The sequence below is a fragment of the Trichomycterus rosablanca genome, chromosome 10, assembly GCF_030014385.1.
Source record: "Trichomycterus rosablanca isolate fTriRos1 chromosome 10, fTriRos1.hap1, whole genome shotgun sequence".
NCBI lineage: Eukaryota > Metazoa > Chordata > Actinopteri > Siluriformes > Trichomycteridae > Trichomycterus > Trichomycterus rosablanca.
In genome coordinates, this window is record NC_085997.1 from 35,559,232 (window position 1) to 35,578,352 (window position 19,121).

Sequence of the window (19,121 nt, forward strand, 5' to 3'; positions counted from 1 at the left end):
GTTAAAGATGGTACAATTAGGAGCTTAAAGCCTTCACAATGGTTTTGACTGGCAGGATTAGGAGCTCAAAGGTCTCAGGAATGCAGATGAAGGATCTTGTAAGAGGCGTGTATGGATTTAAATCTTCTCTCATTTCAAAATGTCTAAGTTTTATTGACATTTTATTGACGTTCCTCTGGTATTCTGTAAGCTGATGATAAAACATAGATTTTGGCGGCTCTGCAACTAAAAGACAAGCAGGAGAAAAGCAGGAGAGGAAGCAAGAAGGCTTCCAGGAGTGGTCATGGAGTAGATAGCAGAAATAAAAGCGTGTAGGTCTACGAATGGAAGTTGGTGAAGCGTAGGAGTAGGAGTAGGAGCTTGTAACTCTTTAGAAGGGATAGATATGAGGTGATAAGAAAAGGATGACCATTGAGGCTTGTGGAACTTAGAAGCAGGAGCTTGTGGAACTTAAAATACAAGGAGTAGATGCTTAGTGCTCCTACATGAACAGCATCTGTTGGAATGAAATCTTTGGATGGCTCTTTGGTGAGGTAGCATAGGTGTACATGTGCTCAATGGCTGGAATTACAGAGCTCACCTACTAATGTGGGTGTCTATGGTCTCTGTCACATGAAGTCTACACCAATCTGTATGGAAACCTAGTGAGCTGCCTTGCTGCCTACTGCCTACCTGATTAGCTGCCTCGGTAGAGAGGATTCTAATAAGACATGGAACTCATAAAGCAGATTATTTAGACGCACTACGTATATAGAGATTATGCCACAATTTTAGCTTACTAAGCTAACACAGTTAGCCTCGAGCTGTTCAAACCAATTAGCTGAGGCAGCACAACCCGCTAGCACACCGGCTAACATCTCCCTCCGTGTAACGAAAATGGTTGAACTGTCCCTGACGAGCCTGAGTTTACAAATAAACGACACTCGTGCACCTTTATACAGATTAAACATCAATGAGAATTTATTTAAATTTGAAAAGAACTCAGTTGGTTGCTCCGCATTTATTCGTCCGCCATGCCACGTGTCATTTTTTGTGAGAAAAGTCGTGCCGCACTGAATGTCGGACGCTCCCTCACTCAGTCAGATTATCACTCAGAATTAAGGCGCCTCAGTAGGAGCATTTTAAGGAATCTAGGAATTTAGACACGCCCTCTTCTCAGGAGTGTAGGATGATGTACAATGCATCTGTGTAGAGAGATCACCGGGTTTTCGGACAGACCCTAAGACTCCACAAGATATCAGAAGCTGTCCTGTGAATCTTCCTACAGGACATCCTGGTGACAACTCTTCCACAGAGATCCACAAAGTTGAATCAGTTAATCTGGACACAAGTTTGTTGTAGAGATACGTATCGTCACTCATCCAGGTGACTTCTTCAGTCTGAGCTGGTGGTGAATATCCCAACCTTATATGCAGATGATTTGCATAACGACAGATCACCACCAATTGAATAACAATGAAACCGGTGATCAGGTCATGTGCAAATCACAATGACCATTAATTACAATGACCGTGTGTGCTGATTGTCTTCCACAGAGAAATCCCTCAGTCTCACATGCATGGTTGTTATGAATAAAGCATCACAGTACAAGTGTTTACATGGTGGTCCTAAAGGTTTGGCTCATGGTTGTGTTACTATTTGTTCAGAATTGAGCAACTCTATGGCCTGGAAAAGAGACTCGACGAGCTCGATGCTCCACGCTGGTTCAAGTGAGAACTTGCACTTGGTTTTTTATCCTTTATGTTTCACGTATGAGCTGAGATGTGATGAGGATGGGTCCTTTAAACTCCTCTAATTGTGTGAATCTGATTTGGACAGGAGTAAACTTGAACATTTTGGGCTGGTCTCCGACCCTGTGCAACTGAAATGGATTCCCGTCATGTGTCAGATCTGAGAGTGGGTGTGTTGGCAGGGAGGCAAAGGAAGGTTATTGCTGGGAGAAAATCTGTGAGACAGATGAGATGAAAACCACAACTGAAACGAGCAGCGAGCGGAATGAGGAGCGACTGTGATGCTGCAGAATTTATTGTTTTGTTAGTAAAAATGATAAATAACACGAGTGTAATTTGCTGTAATGAGACGTCTTGTTTATTGTTCGTCCTGAACAGTCTTTCCTCAGAAGGAAAATGAATGTGGGTTTGTTTTAAATGATGTATTCGTACGATCTACAAAAACTAATTATGTATCAAGTATAATTAACTATAATATAATTGGGAAGGAAGTAATAATTATGTATCTGAGCACAGTTGAGTGCCAGATTAATTACAGAAACACATTTACCCTTGAGGAGCTTGTAGGTATCAGGACAGGACTCATGGAATAGCAGCTTGTTGACTTAAAATGCCAAGATTGGGGGTTTATAAGCTTTCACATACTAGAAGCTTGTAAACTTAATGATGACAGAAGTACGAACTTGTGATCCCTATTAAAGCAGGAGTCGATTTCGGGAGGTATTATGCTGCCAGGAACAGGAGACGTTAGGCATCGTTATAGCTAGGTTCCTACTAAATTCACAGGAAGTTTTACAGATTCATAAATTGCACAGATTTCTAAATAAAAGAGCCACATTTCACCACAGTCATTAAATGACACTCATAAATTAAATGATAGAATAAATAGAAGCTACAGTACACAGCACAGCTTCCTTAATAGTTGAATGTAAACCAGGAACATCCAGCGACGGTGCGAGGCTTCATGTTCGTGTTTCAACCCCTTACCCCCGCGTCCACAGAATTGGTTGTTAGTTTCCCAAACTCAGTTACCCAAGTCGTTGTTTTAGCTGCTTTACACTTCGGCATCTTGGACATTTTGACTAAGCGATTGTTAACTAAATTGCCGTAGGATTGCTAGGATGCCTCATAATGCAGATTAACCAGTAAACATGAAGCACTTGAACGGTACACGAATGAAACACAAACGTTAAAGTTTGGATTTCACAGCAAATTGCAGATTACATGGGAAACGACTCATTTCACTCACTCACTCACTCTCCTAACCGCTCATCCAATCAGGGTCGTGATCCCAGCTTTTCAATGGGCTCAAGGCACACTAACACCCTGGACGGGGCATCAGTCCATCGCAGGGCAGACACACATACACACACACACACACCCATTCACCTATAGGGCAATTCAGTGTCTCCAATTAGCCTGGCTGCATGTTTTTGGACTGTAGGAGGAAACCGGAGCCCCCCTGGATGAAACCCACACAGACACGGGGAGAACATGCAAACTCCACACAGAAAGGACCCGGACCGCCCTACCTGGGGATCGAACCCAGGACCTTCTTGCTGTGAGGTGACAGTGCTACCCACCGAGCCCCTTGTTTCACAGTCCGTGAATTAGGTGGAACCCTAGTTACAGGAGAAGATGAAGACTGTGGTGGTCCTGTGGGGGTCCTGACTATGTAGAAAAACAGATGGACTACATTCAGTAATTGTAGAACTACAAAGTGATTCTACTGTATATGGTAAGTGGAGCTGAGAAAATGGACAGTGATTGTAGAAACAAGGAGGTGGTTTTAATGTTATGGCTGATCAGTGTATTTGTGTCTGTTTATTTGATCTTGTCTTTATATTATTTTTATGACTGTGAGTAGTTTAGAACTGATCTTGTGGTGTCTTGTGCAGTAGTTTCAGGCGTGTGTACTTGTTGTCTTTCCTTGGTGTATTTGGGACGTTCTATCAGGATGTGGTTTATCGTAACGATCTAGAGATCTCAGTTGCAGTACAGAGCAATAAAACCACAGTATGATGATGGTTTTATTTGTGTCTTTCCGCTGTATAACAGGTCGAAGCTTAACATCTCGCTAGTTCAGCAAGATTGTCTTGTTCTGTCAAACCTCAGTCAGATTATCTCTTCATTGTCTTTGCTAGGACACATAATTAATATCACATCCTGTCTTGTTTTGTCCAACAGCAGATTATAAGAGCATTAAGCTTCCTCAAAAAAACTATAAAGCGCTAACGGATACGTACAAGCCGTAATTAAAACTGCTTTTCATTTAGACGCTGCCGAACACCCTTGGGCTTTACTGAAGGTGCAGAGGAATGAAAGGATGTTTTGAGATACAGGAACACGTGGGATTTATTTATAAACCCACAGATCCTGAAGTGATCTGTCGAAATGTTTCTGCTTTCAAAAGCAACTGTATTCGATTGACATCAGGGTAACACCAGGGTTTTTGGGACGTATCTCTGGTCTCCACGGTCCATTTCAAGTTTTGCTTCTACCCCCTAAAGACAGAAGGAAAGTGGATCAGCTGAAAAAAAAGACCTCAGATGTGAGTGAGCATAGAAATGGGCATATATGTAGCTTTCCTTTACTGGATTGGTGCCTTGACCACACTGTAGTCCAGTCCTGTTAATGCAGCACTATCTGAAAACACAAGATCATGCAGTGCCACACCCTGAACAGGGTGCCAGGCCATCGCAGGGAAACACACTTACTTTCTGTAGTCAATCGCAGCAAATCTACATATCATTGACATGTTTTTGTGGAACTCCTTGCAGAAAGGACCTCACAGGAAGCTTAGTGGACACTCAGGAAACATGCAAACCTTCTAACAAACCGTAGGTTTCATGGACCCATGTTACTACACAGCACCCACACTAGGCCAGAGTGTCTCCCATAAAAATGACTTTAAAAAATTGTTCTGGCGCTCAGGTGGCACAGCAGTAAAACACACTAGCACACCAGAGCTGGGAGTTCGAATACATCCCATCGAATCTCAGCTCTGCCATCCGCCGGCTGGGCGCCTACACGAACAGCGATTGGCTGTTGTTCATACAGGGTGGGAGTCGGAGACGGACCTCATAACTGATGCAATTGCGACCTCTGCTGGCTGGTTGATGGCTCAATAATGCGTTGATCAGGGTGTGTCTCTTCGTTCACAAAGCTGATCCACATATGAACTCACCTCGTGCAGGTAAAACACACCTGTACAAGTGTCGGAGGGGGCGTGTTTCAGTCTCGGCTCTCCTCAACCAGGGTGGAGATCAACATCAGTAGAGGGGAGGCATAATGCAACCGGGTAATAGGATACGACTAGATTGGGCGGAAAACTGGGAACAATGGTTAAAAAAATTGTTATTTACTGGTTTTGTAAAAGATTGCCGGTCTATGGACACATTCATTCGTTCATTCGCTCAGTTTACTAACCGCTTCACCCTGGATTGCCACTTCTTCTTACCTGCCAGTGTTGGAGAGCCACGCTAAGCTCCATGTGACCCTCGGCCCACCCACACAGGCACCCGAATCATTTACATTGACAGTTTCGGCATTTAGCAGATGCTTTTATCCAAAGTGACTTACTGTAGTGTGGCAGTGTATTGTCTTAGGGGCCTTGTTCAAGGGCCCAACAGTGGCAACCTGGCAGTGGTGGGACTTAAACCAGTGACTTTTGGATTACTAGTCCAGTACCTTAACCACTTGGCTACAGCTGCCCGTCCACACTTTTCTCCCTCAAACAGTTGTAATCTAGTGGTTAAGATACTGGACTAGTAAGCAGAAAACTGCTGGTTCAAACCCTGCCACTGTTGGGCTCCTAAAGCAAGGCCCTTAACACTGAATTGCTTAGACTGTATACTGCAAGTCGCTTTGAATAAAAGCGTCTGATAAATGCCGAATATGTAAATGTAAACACGGCCGATTGTGTTCGTGTGGAAAGGGCTTGAACACTGGCAGTGGTATTGATTGAGTGATTGATTAATCTATTGTAATCATTTACAGCAGCAATTCACATCACAAACATTAAAAACACATCAACACTGTAAAAATTGATTTAAGGTAGTTTATTATGAATAAAAAATGCTATGCTGGCGTGTTAGACCGCTGTGCTTCCTGAGCGTCACAGATTGAGGCAAGTTTAGTGCCGATACATGGAACTGCATCACACACACACACACTTGCTCGCCTCCTCATATTTATAGCCAGTTTGGGTGATGGGAGACCTTATTGGGTGGTTGTAGCCTAGCGATTAAGATGCTGGACTGCTAATAAAAAAATCACTGGTTCAAGCACCACCACTGCCAGGTTGCCAACTACACAAGCTGTGCTATCCTTACAAATATATCGAATCTCAGCTCTGCTACCTGTCGGCTGGGCGCCATCTAGCAGGCACAATTGGCAGTGCAGCAGACAAAATTGATCAACGAGTCTGCTGGGTGGGAAAAGGCCGGACTTTAAATGCTGTGTAAGGACCCTGGTTGAAAGACCGAAGCGCCTGTGCAGAAATTGATGAGCCTCATGTGCAAATCCACCGAAGCACGGGTGAAAAAAGGGGGTTGAATGGGGCCAGATGAATATACCGTCCTCGAATGCAATCCGGATCCCCGGCAGCGGAAGACTAATCGGCTGTACTAAATCGGGAGAAAAAATGAGAGAAGATCTTTTCTCATGGCTTTGTCACATCAGTTCTGAAAAGGCATCAGAATGAAAAAAGGTCGAGGTTTCTGGTTAAGTTTGAGTCGTTTTTTGCATATGTAATAGCGTGTGTGGTTTCATACGTGCTACTGCATGTGCTCCTCCATGTGTACGGAAGCTTCAGGGCAGTTCAGGAACCACCACTGACAGACTTGTTTGCTCGGTTAGACGAGCGGACATTACAGACGAGGTGAAACCGAGTTTAAGGATTAGGACGGTTCCGCACGGGTGCGCTCCGGATTAAACCACTTTGTTCACTTTTTATTCACAAACAAAGAGAAGAAGCTGGGTGGAGAGGGACACCGGTGTGTGTTGTGCTTTTATCTGAGTGGTGCTGAATGTCGTATAAACAGCGTTCCGGATACAGGAGCATCGTGTCACCTTATATCTGCGGTGCTGAATATTTATACATACAGACTGTTAGCAAAGGAAAACAATGAATATTTTACGCTCTGTGCTAATAACAATCTGGTCAGTACTTAGCAGCAGGGGTGTAGAAACCGGGGGTTGGGTGTCGTTCCTAATCGTACAACCCCCAGCATGTTTGAAATAACAGATTTGGAACTATTAAACATGTCTTTAAAGGTTTTATGTTTGGAGTTGGGTTGCCAGGTGTTCAGGTGGAGTTCAGAATTAAAAGGTGACTAAGGTATAAGCTCTGGTGCAGCGGTCTAATGTGCTATCATCCTGTCCGGGTGTTTAACAGACACAACGTGTAATGACATGTGCTTTACGAACTTTACGTGTGTTTACCTCCGGCTAGTGCCTGCGACATCTGACCCCCTTAGCTGTTTCAGTAGTTTCTATCAATTGTTTACAGTGTTATTTATTTTTAGTGTTATTCATATTTAGTGTTATTTCAGTGCATTTTATAGTGATCGTTGTTGTATGTAGTTGAATGAATGCCTTTATTGTCATTGTATATCAAAATACAATTAAATATTCTGTGCAACTCCTTGGAAAAAAAAAGAAACAAGAAACATACGCTGTCATCTACACATACACACTAAAACCGTGACAAACACACAACAATTAAGTTCTTCAATATTAAGTTCTAAACTTATAAAAAGATAAAGTATATCAAAATATAAATAAAAAATATATAATGTAATGTAAGTGTAGCAGTATTGCACATGTACAAATAACAGTATTATCGCACGACTTGTATAGTTATTGCACTTCAGTTGACAGTGATATTGAGGTAGGTGGGAGGGGTAGGAGGGTAGTGTTTATTTAAAGCAACAATTATTTCAATTGTTGTCTGATTGTTCAATTTGTTGTCCGATTGCTTAGTGTAGCACCAGTGTTAACCGATTCAGAAGTTGTTTTAAATATAATAACAAAACAACAAAAAGACAATAAATAACATGAGTAACCATATACATGTGAATACTGCCAATCGAAACTCGACCAAACGAGTAAGATTTGTCACATCAGTATGCATAAATGATGTGCTTGTAGTAGCTAACGCAACACTAACACAAGTTGGTGAATCTGGGGAACCATCAAACTCCTCATTCTTGTAATTAAAGACGTAGCTACACACATACAATTTAAAGCTCTTCTCTAACAGTGACGTCAGAGCTTTACTGCTTGCTTTTGCTAAGTGATAAACTTTCATCAAAAGAGCTAGCGCAGGTGCTACACTGAGTGAGCTGTTACTCTTGGAATAAAATCGAACAACTAACACACTTAGTACAACGACAAACACTAAAAAATGAAGATGAATGTTATTACAGGAGAAGCTGGTTTTTCAGTGTGATTGTCTATAAAACAGAAAAAAAGACTATTTTAAACATTTTCCACATTTATATTGAGTCTTTGCCTGTTTCTGAAACAGCGTAAACGTTTCCAAATGCGGTACTAAGACAGAGGTTATCGTCAACGCCGTGATAGCACCACAGCTCCACCGATGAACTATTTTATTTGTTGTTTTTATTGTTTAGGGCTAAACAAGGGGGCTGAATTACAAGTAATAAGATTATCTGATTATAAAGGCATTTGTTAGCTGTCTTTAGCTGCATTTGTCAAATATTTAAACCTCCCCACATTTATTTTGAATATGTTACTGACAGGTACACTGATCATCCATAACATTAAAACCACGTCCTTGTTTCTACACTCACTGTCCATTTTATCAGCTCCACTTACCATATAGAAGCACTTTTAGTTCTACAATTACTGACTGTAGTCCATCTGTTTCTCTGCATGCTTTGTCAGCCCCCTCTCCTTCAATGGTCAGGACCCCCACAGGACCACTACAGAGCAGGTATTATTTAGGTGGTGGATCATTCTCAGCACTGCAGTAACACTGACATGGTGGTGGTGTGTTAGTGTGTGTTGTGCTGGTATGAGTGGATCAGACACAGCAGCGCTGCTGGACTTTTTAAACACCTCACTGTCACTGCTGGACTGAGAATAGTCCACCAACCAAAAATATCCAGCCAACAGCGCCCTGTAGGCAGCGTCATGTGACCACTGGTGAAGGTCTAGAAGATGACCGACTCAAACAGCAGCAACAGATGAGCGATCGTCTCTGACTTAACATGTACATGGTGAACGAACTAGGTAGGAGTGTCTAATAGAGTGGACAGTGAGTGGACACGGTATTTAAAAACTCCAGCAGCGCTGCTGTCTGATCCACTCATACCAGCACAACACACACTAACACACCACCACCATGTCAGTGTCACTGCAGTGCTGAGAATGATCCACCACCTAAATAATACCTGCTCTGTGGTGGTCCTGTGGGGGTCCTGACCATTGAAGAACAGCATGAAAGGGGGCTAACAAAGCATGTAGAGAAGCAGATGGACTACAGTCAGTAATTGTAGAACTACAAAGTACTTCTATATGGTAAGTGGAGCTGATAAAATGGACAGTGAGTGTAGAAACAAGGAGGTGGTTTTAATATTATGGCTGATCAGTGTTTTTTATAAATTATAATCTTGTGTATTTATATCACAGACAACAGATGTTAGATAATTGTCATTGTCCAGCTCTGACTGTTCTCATACGTACGGGAAAAACAGCTCTGTTAGAATTTATGGGAAAAAAATTATTTGCATTCATTAAACCACAAAACTACACGACAACAACAAGCCACAGCTCATTTCCTACAGAACAGAACAGAGGAACGACACGTGACCCGCTGCCTTTTGATCATCAGTTTCAGGAGGAACGATCCATCGCCAGAGGGGTGTGTGTGTGTGTGTGTGTGGGGGGGGGGGGGGGGGTAGCCTAGCAATGTAAAGAATGCTAGTTTGGCCGAAAGTGCTTTTTTCCCCTTCGGCCTCTCGCTGCAGATGATCCAGCTGACTCAAACCCGCCCGGAGGAATCGGCGCTGAATTCCTCTCACCTGAACACATTTCAACACTTAAATCTGTCAGCCCAGCACTTCAGCGCCACTCATCTTCACCGCTGATCTTAATCACCGGTCACTGTTCGACCCTTTTCGCCTCGGTTTGGAGCTGCCGTTGCACTCTGGCGCATTAGCATTATTTGTGAATGATAGATAAAACGAATCATTACAGAATTAGTAACTTTTATTTTGTCCCGTCCAGGGTGTTACTGTGTGCCTTGCGCCCATTGAAAGGCTGGGATAGACTCCAGCACCCTCCCGTGATCCTGATTGGATAGGCGGATAAGGAAATTAATGAACTTTTATTTATTTATTTATTTTTAACAGTGACTTACAAAGTATTTCCAACAAGTTGGAACATCAGACAGTTATTAAAAGATAATGACTTTCCTAGAAACTCTTTCTACCTGTATTTAACTCCAGCTTAATCTAATCAGTCTAAGTGCTGACGTCTTATTCTAAATCACAAAAAAAATAGAGGAAGTTTTTGCATTTCACGCCACAAAGCATCACAACAGCTTCAGATCACTGGACTGCATGTTCTTTTGCCCTATATGGTCACCTTACTTACTTACTTACTTCTTGCACAGAACCCACCTCGTTTGGGATAAATTGGAACATTAATTAGAAACCTTTAAACTCCTCACCCTTGTAATTAAAGCCGTAGCAAAACACGTACAGTTTAAAGCTCCTCCTCTAAAAGTGATAACAGACCTTTACTGCTCACTTTTGCTAGACGATAAACATCCAGCTTTCACCAAAAGAGACGCGATTAAAGCTAATCTGTTAGCCCTGGTGCTACACTGAGTGAGTCTTAATCTGGGAATAAAGTTCTACCTTCTAATTCTACCGAATCAGTCGGCCTGTTAACCGTGTGCTAATGTTAGCTATGGAAAAAACGCATTTATGTTTATTTATTTAGGTAGGGCATTTATGGAATTTAAATTTTAAAACAACACAAGAAAACATTATGCATATTAAAGTATACAAACTCTGAGCAAATTATAAAACAGTACCCACCCAAAACAAAACCAAAAATAAAAAAAATAAATAAATAAAAATAAAAGTATAAAAAAAGATGATTAAGAAATAAAAAAAATAAAATAAAATAAATAAATAAAAATAAAATAATAAAATAGATGATTAACAAATAAAAAAAAAATAATAAAATAAATAAGTAACTACATAAAATTATAAAACTAACTAAAAAACAAATAAAAATAAAATAATAAAAAAGATGATCAAAATATAAAAATCTAAATAATAAAAAAAATAAAAATAAAAATAACAATAAAAATAAAATAGACGATTAAGAAAAAAAAAAAAAAAAAAAAAAAATAAATAAAATAAATAATAATAAATAAATAAATAAATAAATAAATAAATAAATAAATAATTAAAGAAATAAAATTATAAAACTAACTAAAAAACAAATAAATAAAAATAAAATCATAAAATAAATAAAAATAAAATAATACAATAAATAAAAAGTAAGATAATAAAATAAATAAATAAAATAAAATTATAAAATGAAAAAAAATAATTAAATAAATAAAAATAAAATTATAAAACTAAACAAATGAAAAATAAATAAAAATAAAATAAATACAAATAAAATAAATAAATAAATAAAAATAAAATAATAAAATAAATAATAAAGAAATAAAATTATAAAATTAATTAATAAAAAAAATAAAATTAAAAAATAAATAAAAATGAAATAATAAAATAAAAAGGAGGGGGCAATGTAAAAAAATAGTAAAATTTTTAAACAAAACACAAATAAGGAGGAGGAAAAGTAAACTCTCTCCTGAGCAAATAATTCACCTTTACAGTATGTTGTGCTGAATTATGAAACCACTTCATCTTCTGAACCTCAGCGGCCCAAAACCTCAATTTTTGACTGGTCAATTTCCAAGGGCTGCTTTTATAGCATCATTGATCAGATTTGTTCCTACACAGTGGTATGGCAGTTGTAGCCTAGTGGTTAGTGTTCTGGACTAGTAATCAGCAACAGGTTGTCACTGTTGGGCCCTTGAGCAAGGCCCTTAACCCTCAATCGCTCAAACTGTGTACTGTCACACTACTGTAAGTCACGTTGGATAAAAGCTTCCCATGCACCATTTCTTCATGGAACATTTTGCATGAAACCTAAACTGTACGAGCGGCGTGTTTGAACTGACGACTCTGGACAGCAGCAGATCTTTGGTTATGAAAAGCTCCTGGCACTGAACTGCAACAACAACAGAAGGATCATGGGAACTTTCGGAGGTCATGACTAACGGGTTTGTGTCTCTGGCTGACGTTTTTCTGGCAGGATCTTCTGCCCTGCGCCTGAACACTGGTCTAAAATATGTCTAAAACATTTAAATGATGTTGTTATAAATATGCTGCATACTGTCATTCACGTCTTAAACAGCTTCATCTGACGTCTAATGATTTTACACCAGAATGGAGCTTAAATCGCTGGTTAAAAACGTCTTTCTACTGTGTTCAAACATAAAGCCGTCCACATTCAGAAAATATGCTGACAATTAGATGAATATCTGATTATGTTAGCTTATCTTATCTTATCCTATCTTGTCTTATTTTAGCTTTTATTATCTTAGCTTATCCTGTCTTATCTTATACAGTCTTATCTTATACAGTCTTATCCTGTCTTACCTTATCATAGCTCATATTATCTTATCTTATCTTGTCTTTCCTGTCTTATCTTATTCTGTCTTATCTTATCCTGTCTTATCTTATCTTGTGTTATCTTTCTTATCTTATCCTGTCTTATCATAGTTTATATTATCCTGTCTAATCTTATCTTGTCATGTCTCATTTGATCTAATTCTGTCTTATTTTTCTTGTCTTATCCAATCATATTTTATATTATCCTGTCTTTTCTTATCTGATCTGATCTTATACCATGTTGAGTAAATCCAGGCACCTGTCTTTGATACATGAGGTTTCTGAATTGTGACCCTGCTATAAACTACAGCGTAGTGATCCACTGATGTGCAGTTTTTGTTGTGACGGGGTCACAGAGATGCTGTTTCTGTTTGGTGGTGCTGTGATTAATGAAAGTGAACCTACCTCTGTAGCTCATGTTACTCTTTGCAGATGAAGTTTGTCCACACTGGACATTCAGCATGTTGGGTAGAGCTTTGGGTTATCAATCTGCCATGCAGCCACTGTTGGGCCCTTGAGCCAGGCCCTTAATCCTCTCTGCTCCAGGGGCGCCGTACAATGACTGACCCTGCCCTCTGACCCCAGCTTCCAAACAATCTGGGATACGTACAGATGTATACATGACAAATAAAGGCATCCTATTTTGGTCTGTTACAAAGCTTGTGACTATAGGTTAATAAGTGGTTTCTGGGACTCTGTTAGTTGCCTCAAGTTGCTTCATAACCTCACTAACGGAATCGTTTCTTTGTGTGTGTTTAGGCCGGCGTGTTCTCGGCTCAGGAGACGTGTAACTCGAGAGAGTACACCACCAGCGGAGAATGCTGCAAACAGTGCCAGCCGGGCGAGGGCATGGTCAAGCCATGCGGAGACACGCAGACCGTGTGTGAACCGTGCCTTGACAGTACGTACACACACACACACACACACACACTGCAGTAAATATGCATAATGAAGCGGGTACCTTATTTAAAATGCCATTTCCTCACTCTCCACCGGGCTAAAAGTAGTTTTGTTTCCCCGCTGGGAAAAGCAACGTCGTTCACGTGCTAAAGCTAATTAGCCGTTAAAGAGCAAAAGCTTTTTGGCTAATGAGATGTGACGGGATGACTTTAACAGTCACGCACCCTTGGACTGTTTCGAAATTGATGGTCCATCGGATCACACTGTGGTTTACAATGGCGACAATTTGGGTGAAGAAACATAACCAGCACAAGTGAAGATGGTCCTGCATGATCATTTGATCCTGGTCACGGTCACAGTGGGCCTGGTGCTGATGATTATAAGGTGGGAATACACCTAAACATGGCAGCAGTCTATCACAGTGCACATTAGTAACTCAGGAGACATTTAGTGAGCAATAATGAGCAGCTAATCACTTCTCATCAAGGATCAAACCCAGGTCCTCGATACCCATGTTGCTGTGCGGCACCACTCCCACCCTGCTGCCCATATATATGAATTTTAGTTGAAAAAATGCTAAACAAAACAAGAGAAACAAAATATTGCACCAGGATGGTGGGAGAAAAATCTCTAAGAATTTTCTTGGTTTGTTATTGAAACTTGAATGGCAGGAGCTTCAGTCATCAAGATTTTTAGCTCCTACAGAACACAAGACTGTAAATATAGATTATTAAAGTTAGGTAGGTGTATTATTGTTGTTTTAATTCAGTGACACCTCTGGTCTATAACATCTATTTTTCCCCTGTCTGCCCACCCTACATCACCAACTCCACCCCACAGCAGTCAACCAAGACGAACCCTCATCCATCTGTCAGCTCGATATTCCAACCCTTCTGTCCGGGACCACCCGGGACCACCCACCCCCAAAGGGAACGACTATACGAAGCTTTTCAAGAGCTTCTACTTTTTCAGACCTTTTTCCAAATATGTGAGGGACACGTACGCCATGTAGTCTCGGGATTTTCTTTAATTTCTTTATACTTATTTTATTGTATTATTTTACTTTCTTTGTTGGGATTATTATGAGTTTTAATATGGTGGGACCAAAGAAGAATGGATTTCCAAAGATGGAATGCATTTTGCTTCCTTTTTACTGATGCTGACCTTCACTCCTGAGCGAGGAGAGCCGTGACTAACACACGCCCCCTCCGACACGTGTGCACTACTGACCGCTTCTTTTCACCTGCACGAGGAGTGTTCGTATGGAGATCTGTATCGCACACTGAGAGTCACGCACTGATCCCAGTATTCCTCGACTCTGTGCAGCATCAATGATCAGCCAGCAGATCGCATCAGTTATGAGGAATCCTCTCCGACATCCTCCCTACGAACTGACCGTGTAGGCGCCCAGGCTGTCGGAATCAAACCTGAGATTCAAACTCACGAGTCTGAGAAATCAGCTTTGGTGTGCTAGTGTGTTTTACCGCTGTGCCACTTGAGCGCCCCCTTCCTGTGTTTTAAAGGGAGTTTTTCCTTGCCACTGTCGCCCTTGGCTGCTCAACAGGTTTATTTTGTCAAATAAATTTGACTTGACTTGGTGGTGTTATGATTCCATAATATCATTTAACTCAATATCATTAATATTAAATAATTTCTCATTACTGATGATTTTTGACTAGAGATGGTGACTGTGTCCATATAAATAGGGCTAGTTTACCTGCACCCTATTAGACTGAGCCACAGGTGTTAGATTTGGGGAAAGTCTTTAAAACTCAGTGATGAATTTACACAAGTGTAGTCAGTTGTCTGTACTCCAAGTAATAATGATATGGATCAGTGTTCTTTTTGCCAAGGACAGGAAGAAGAACCCAAACGGTCGCCTTATACTAAAAGGAAATTTGGCTGGATGGTTGGGTGCAATCCCAAAAGCATAAAAACAGGATGGGTAAACGGATGCAGTTATGGGGTCTGTCTGAAAACCTAGTGAGCTGCCTTGCTGCCTAGTACCTACCTGATCAGCTGCCTCAGTAGAGAGGATTCTAATAAGACATCAAACTCATAATGCAGATTATTTAGATGCACGACTTATACTGAGATTACAGCGATTACGTCACTGCAGTTTTAGCTTACTAAGCTAACATAGTTAGCCTCAGATTATTCAAATCAACGGGCTGAGTGGCACAACCGCTAGCGCGCCGGCTAACATCTCCCTCTGTGTACCGAAAACAGTTAAACCATCCCTGACGAGCCTGAATTTACAAATAAACGACACTCGTACATCTTTATACACATTAAACATCAATGAGAATTTATTTACATTTGTTGTCGGATCAGGATGGCAACAGGAAAGTCTCTAAGAATTAAAAAAATTGGTTTGTTATTGAATCTTGAATGGCAGGAGCTTCGGTCACAAAGACTGCACCAAGAGAATGGTACAGGCCTTAATTTTTAGCCCATATGCTGAACAGTTCCGGTGGCTCTGTAAAACCATATGAGGCATTTTGCCGGCATAGTTAGGATCATGGCATTGTTAGGGTCATAATGTGTACACCAAGAGAACCAAACAAGATTAAATGCTCGACCTCTGCAGTTGTGTTATGCCTTGAATGGCATTTTTTGGCCTGGTTCGATTTCAGGACCTACAGGGATGGTTCACTGCTAATCAGTAGAACAGGACACTAATAACCTGATAGATAGGAGTGGTTTCTTTCATGATGATTATGCCCCCATCTGCAGTCTAACTAGTTCTTACTGAAAAGAACTCCGTTGGTTGCTCTGCATTCGCCACCATATTTGTATTTTGTTGAGAGAAAAGTCGTGCTGCACTGAATGCTGGGATTGCCTTAAGCGCTGAGGAAGCGTCGGACGCTCCCTCATTATTCAGTCAGATTATCACTCAGAATTAAGGCGCCTCAGTAGGAGCATTTTAAGGAATCTAAGAATTTAGACATGCCCTCCTCTAGGGAGTGTAGGATGATGTAAAATGTGTCTGTGTAGAGAGATCACCAGGTTTGAGGAGGACCAAGTATGTTTAGAGGAGGAAAGCTGAGGAAAACCCAACAACACTGTACTTACTGTTATGCACGGAGGCTTTAAAATCGCCTTAATACTAACAAAAATATGAGGACTGTTACCAAGACTCAAGTCTGTGCCAGAAAACCAAGCCTGCAAAGTAGCGTGATGAAAGAATCTTGTCGACGCTTATCAAAACTGGCTGATTGAGTTAAGAAGAGCTGAAGGACATAAAAGCTAACATTAGAAGAGCTGTCTGTAAATACATTAACTCAGCAGACTAAACTATAAAAACATCGGGACACACCCAGCAGTTCCGAGCAGGATCCTGGAGCTCTTGTACTGGTACCATCATAAAATATAAACAGATGTGGAGCCTCCACAGATTAACCAGTATATAACAGAAACGTTTACAGGTAACAGTGGTGCTGTAATGAGGCGGGTCACAGTAACACCTGGTTTATAAACTGGTTTGGGAAGTGTCAAAAACAGGAACGTTTAGGAGAGTAATGGGAGCAGTTCACACCTCAGAGGGTCATTAGATTTACGACCTCTGAAAATCTTCCTCACACATCAGAGATAATAAAATAAAACTGGAACTAGAACTGTAATAGAATTAATTTATTTTATATTGAATTATTTATGTTAAAATTTTTTAACTATGAATCCAGTCCAGAGCAGTTATTACAGGAGCTTAAGGACCAAACATAGACATACAGTAGCATTCACTCTTCATGACTATTGGCTAATAAAATGACCACTAGTCATAGTGGTCATTCATTCTAAATTCTGAATTTATCGTTTTTTATTTATTTATATTTATAATAACACAGACTGGATAATATTACAAATGAGACAATTAAAAGTAAAAAGTAGAACTTAAGCTCTTGGACACATTTAGGAGAGTTATGGGAGCAGTTTACTGCTCAAAAATAATAAAATCAAACTAAAACTAAGACTATAATAGAATTTATTCATTTATATTTAGTTCTTTATGTTAAAAAATAAAAATTTGAATTATGAATCCAGTCCCGGACGGTTATTACAGGGGTCTAAGGACCAAACATGGACATAGCATTTACCTTCCATGACCATTAGCTAATAAAATGTCCACTTGTTGTTTGTTCTAAATTCTGAATTTATAATAAAAAGTAGACATAATTAAAATTAGACGTAAACTTTTAAGCTCTTGGACACATTTAGGAGAGTTATGGGAGCAGTTCACACCTCAAAGGGTCATTAGATTTATGACTGATTCAAACCTCTAAAAACCTTCCTCACACCTCAGAGATAATAAAATAAAACAGGAACTAAAACTATAATAGAATTAATTTCATTTATATTTAGTTTTCTATGTTAAAAAATGAAAATTAGAACTATGAATCCTGTCCTGGACGGTTATTACAAGGGTCTAAGGAACAAACATGGACATAGCATTTACCTTCCATGACTGTTCTAAATTCTGAATTTATCGTTTTTAATTTATTTATATTTATAATAAAACAGACTGGATAATATTAAAAATGAGACATGATTAAACCTTCTGATCACTAGTTTAATTTATTTAAGTTTAATTCTCATGAACTGCTTCTTCCTGGTCTGGGTTTTGGCGGGTCAGTTTCACAGAGAACCACTGGGCGCAGGACAGGAACACCATGGACAGGGTGCTAATCCATCACAGGGTTTCGCCAATCATGTCTGTGTAGATGCCCAAACCCAGACCCAGATCTCAGCAGTAGTGGGCCAGCATAGACACATTTAAAATAAAAGCAGGTAAAGGAAGCCCCTCGTTTGGTCTCATTGGCAGCAGATTTCGCTTCAGTTAGCTGCAGCTCATTCATGGTGTTTGGGAGAATCAGATAAGCAGCAGCAGTGCATGTGTACCTCAGAGGAACACCCTCGCCCCGGGCCAAAATACTCCAACAACACTGAACACGGGGACCTCCTGCCCCTCCTTTCCTGCCTATCGCTTACCTGTACCTTCACTCCACGCTGGATTTCTACACGATCACGAACATCTGGATAAAGGAAGTTAGCGCAGATAATGGAACACACTTTCATTTATTCATCCTGATTAGTGTAGCGATGGACCCAGAGTCTACCTAAAACATCTGCTAACGTGGGTGTCCCACAGTAGTGGTGATCCTAAGGACCTGGTTTGATCTTTGTTTGTAAGAGGTTTTTTTGAGGGTTTCCTTCGGGTACTCAGGTTACTTCAGTATCTCCAGTAGATGGATCGTCTGCTTTAATCTGCCCCCAGGTACAAGAAAATAAATGGGTTAGTATGTTGTGTCATGTGATACACTGTCAATAGTGTATCACTACTTTGCCCCTAGTGTTTCTACGTAATGTTAAAGCACAATGCACAATAAAAGAGAATTCACTGCTCCAACTCCACTCCGTAACTCACATCTGAACCGAACAGAACTGAACTCCCTCTTTTAACTGTACCACACCAAGCCACCCTATACACGTGTTAAAGCAGCCTGTCTGTGTAAACAGAGAGAGCTATTAAGTGCTAGTCTGACCTGCCTGCAGTTCAGACATGTCCAGACCTGTTATAAAGGACAATGACTTAAAGGCAATGACTTGATCAAGTAGACTCTAGTCCTTAAATAATTACTAAATGTTGTTACAAGGAAAATGTCCCAAATTTGGAATGAGCAAATATTTACCCCCCCCCCAAGCGCAAAAATATGTTATATGTTTGTTTTGTACCGTTTTTACTACAATTAGTATTTCACATCTT

The 19,121-nt window shown here is 40.3% G+C and overlaps 1 protein-coding gene across 1 annotated transcript in view; it reads left to right on the forward strand.

Annotated features, from left to right (window-relative positions):
* The window catches only part of ngfrb (nerve growth factor receptor b), a 56,147-nt gene that overhangs the window by 5,391 nt on the left and 31,635 nt on the right, over positions 1-19,121 (forward strand). The window contains exon 2 of the mRNA XM_063003862.1: positions 13,220-13,361. Coding sequence (XP_062859932.1) covers positions 13,220-13,361 — 142 coding nt within the window. The remainder of the gene's footprint in view (positions 1-13,219; positions 13,362-19,121) is intronic.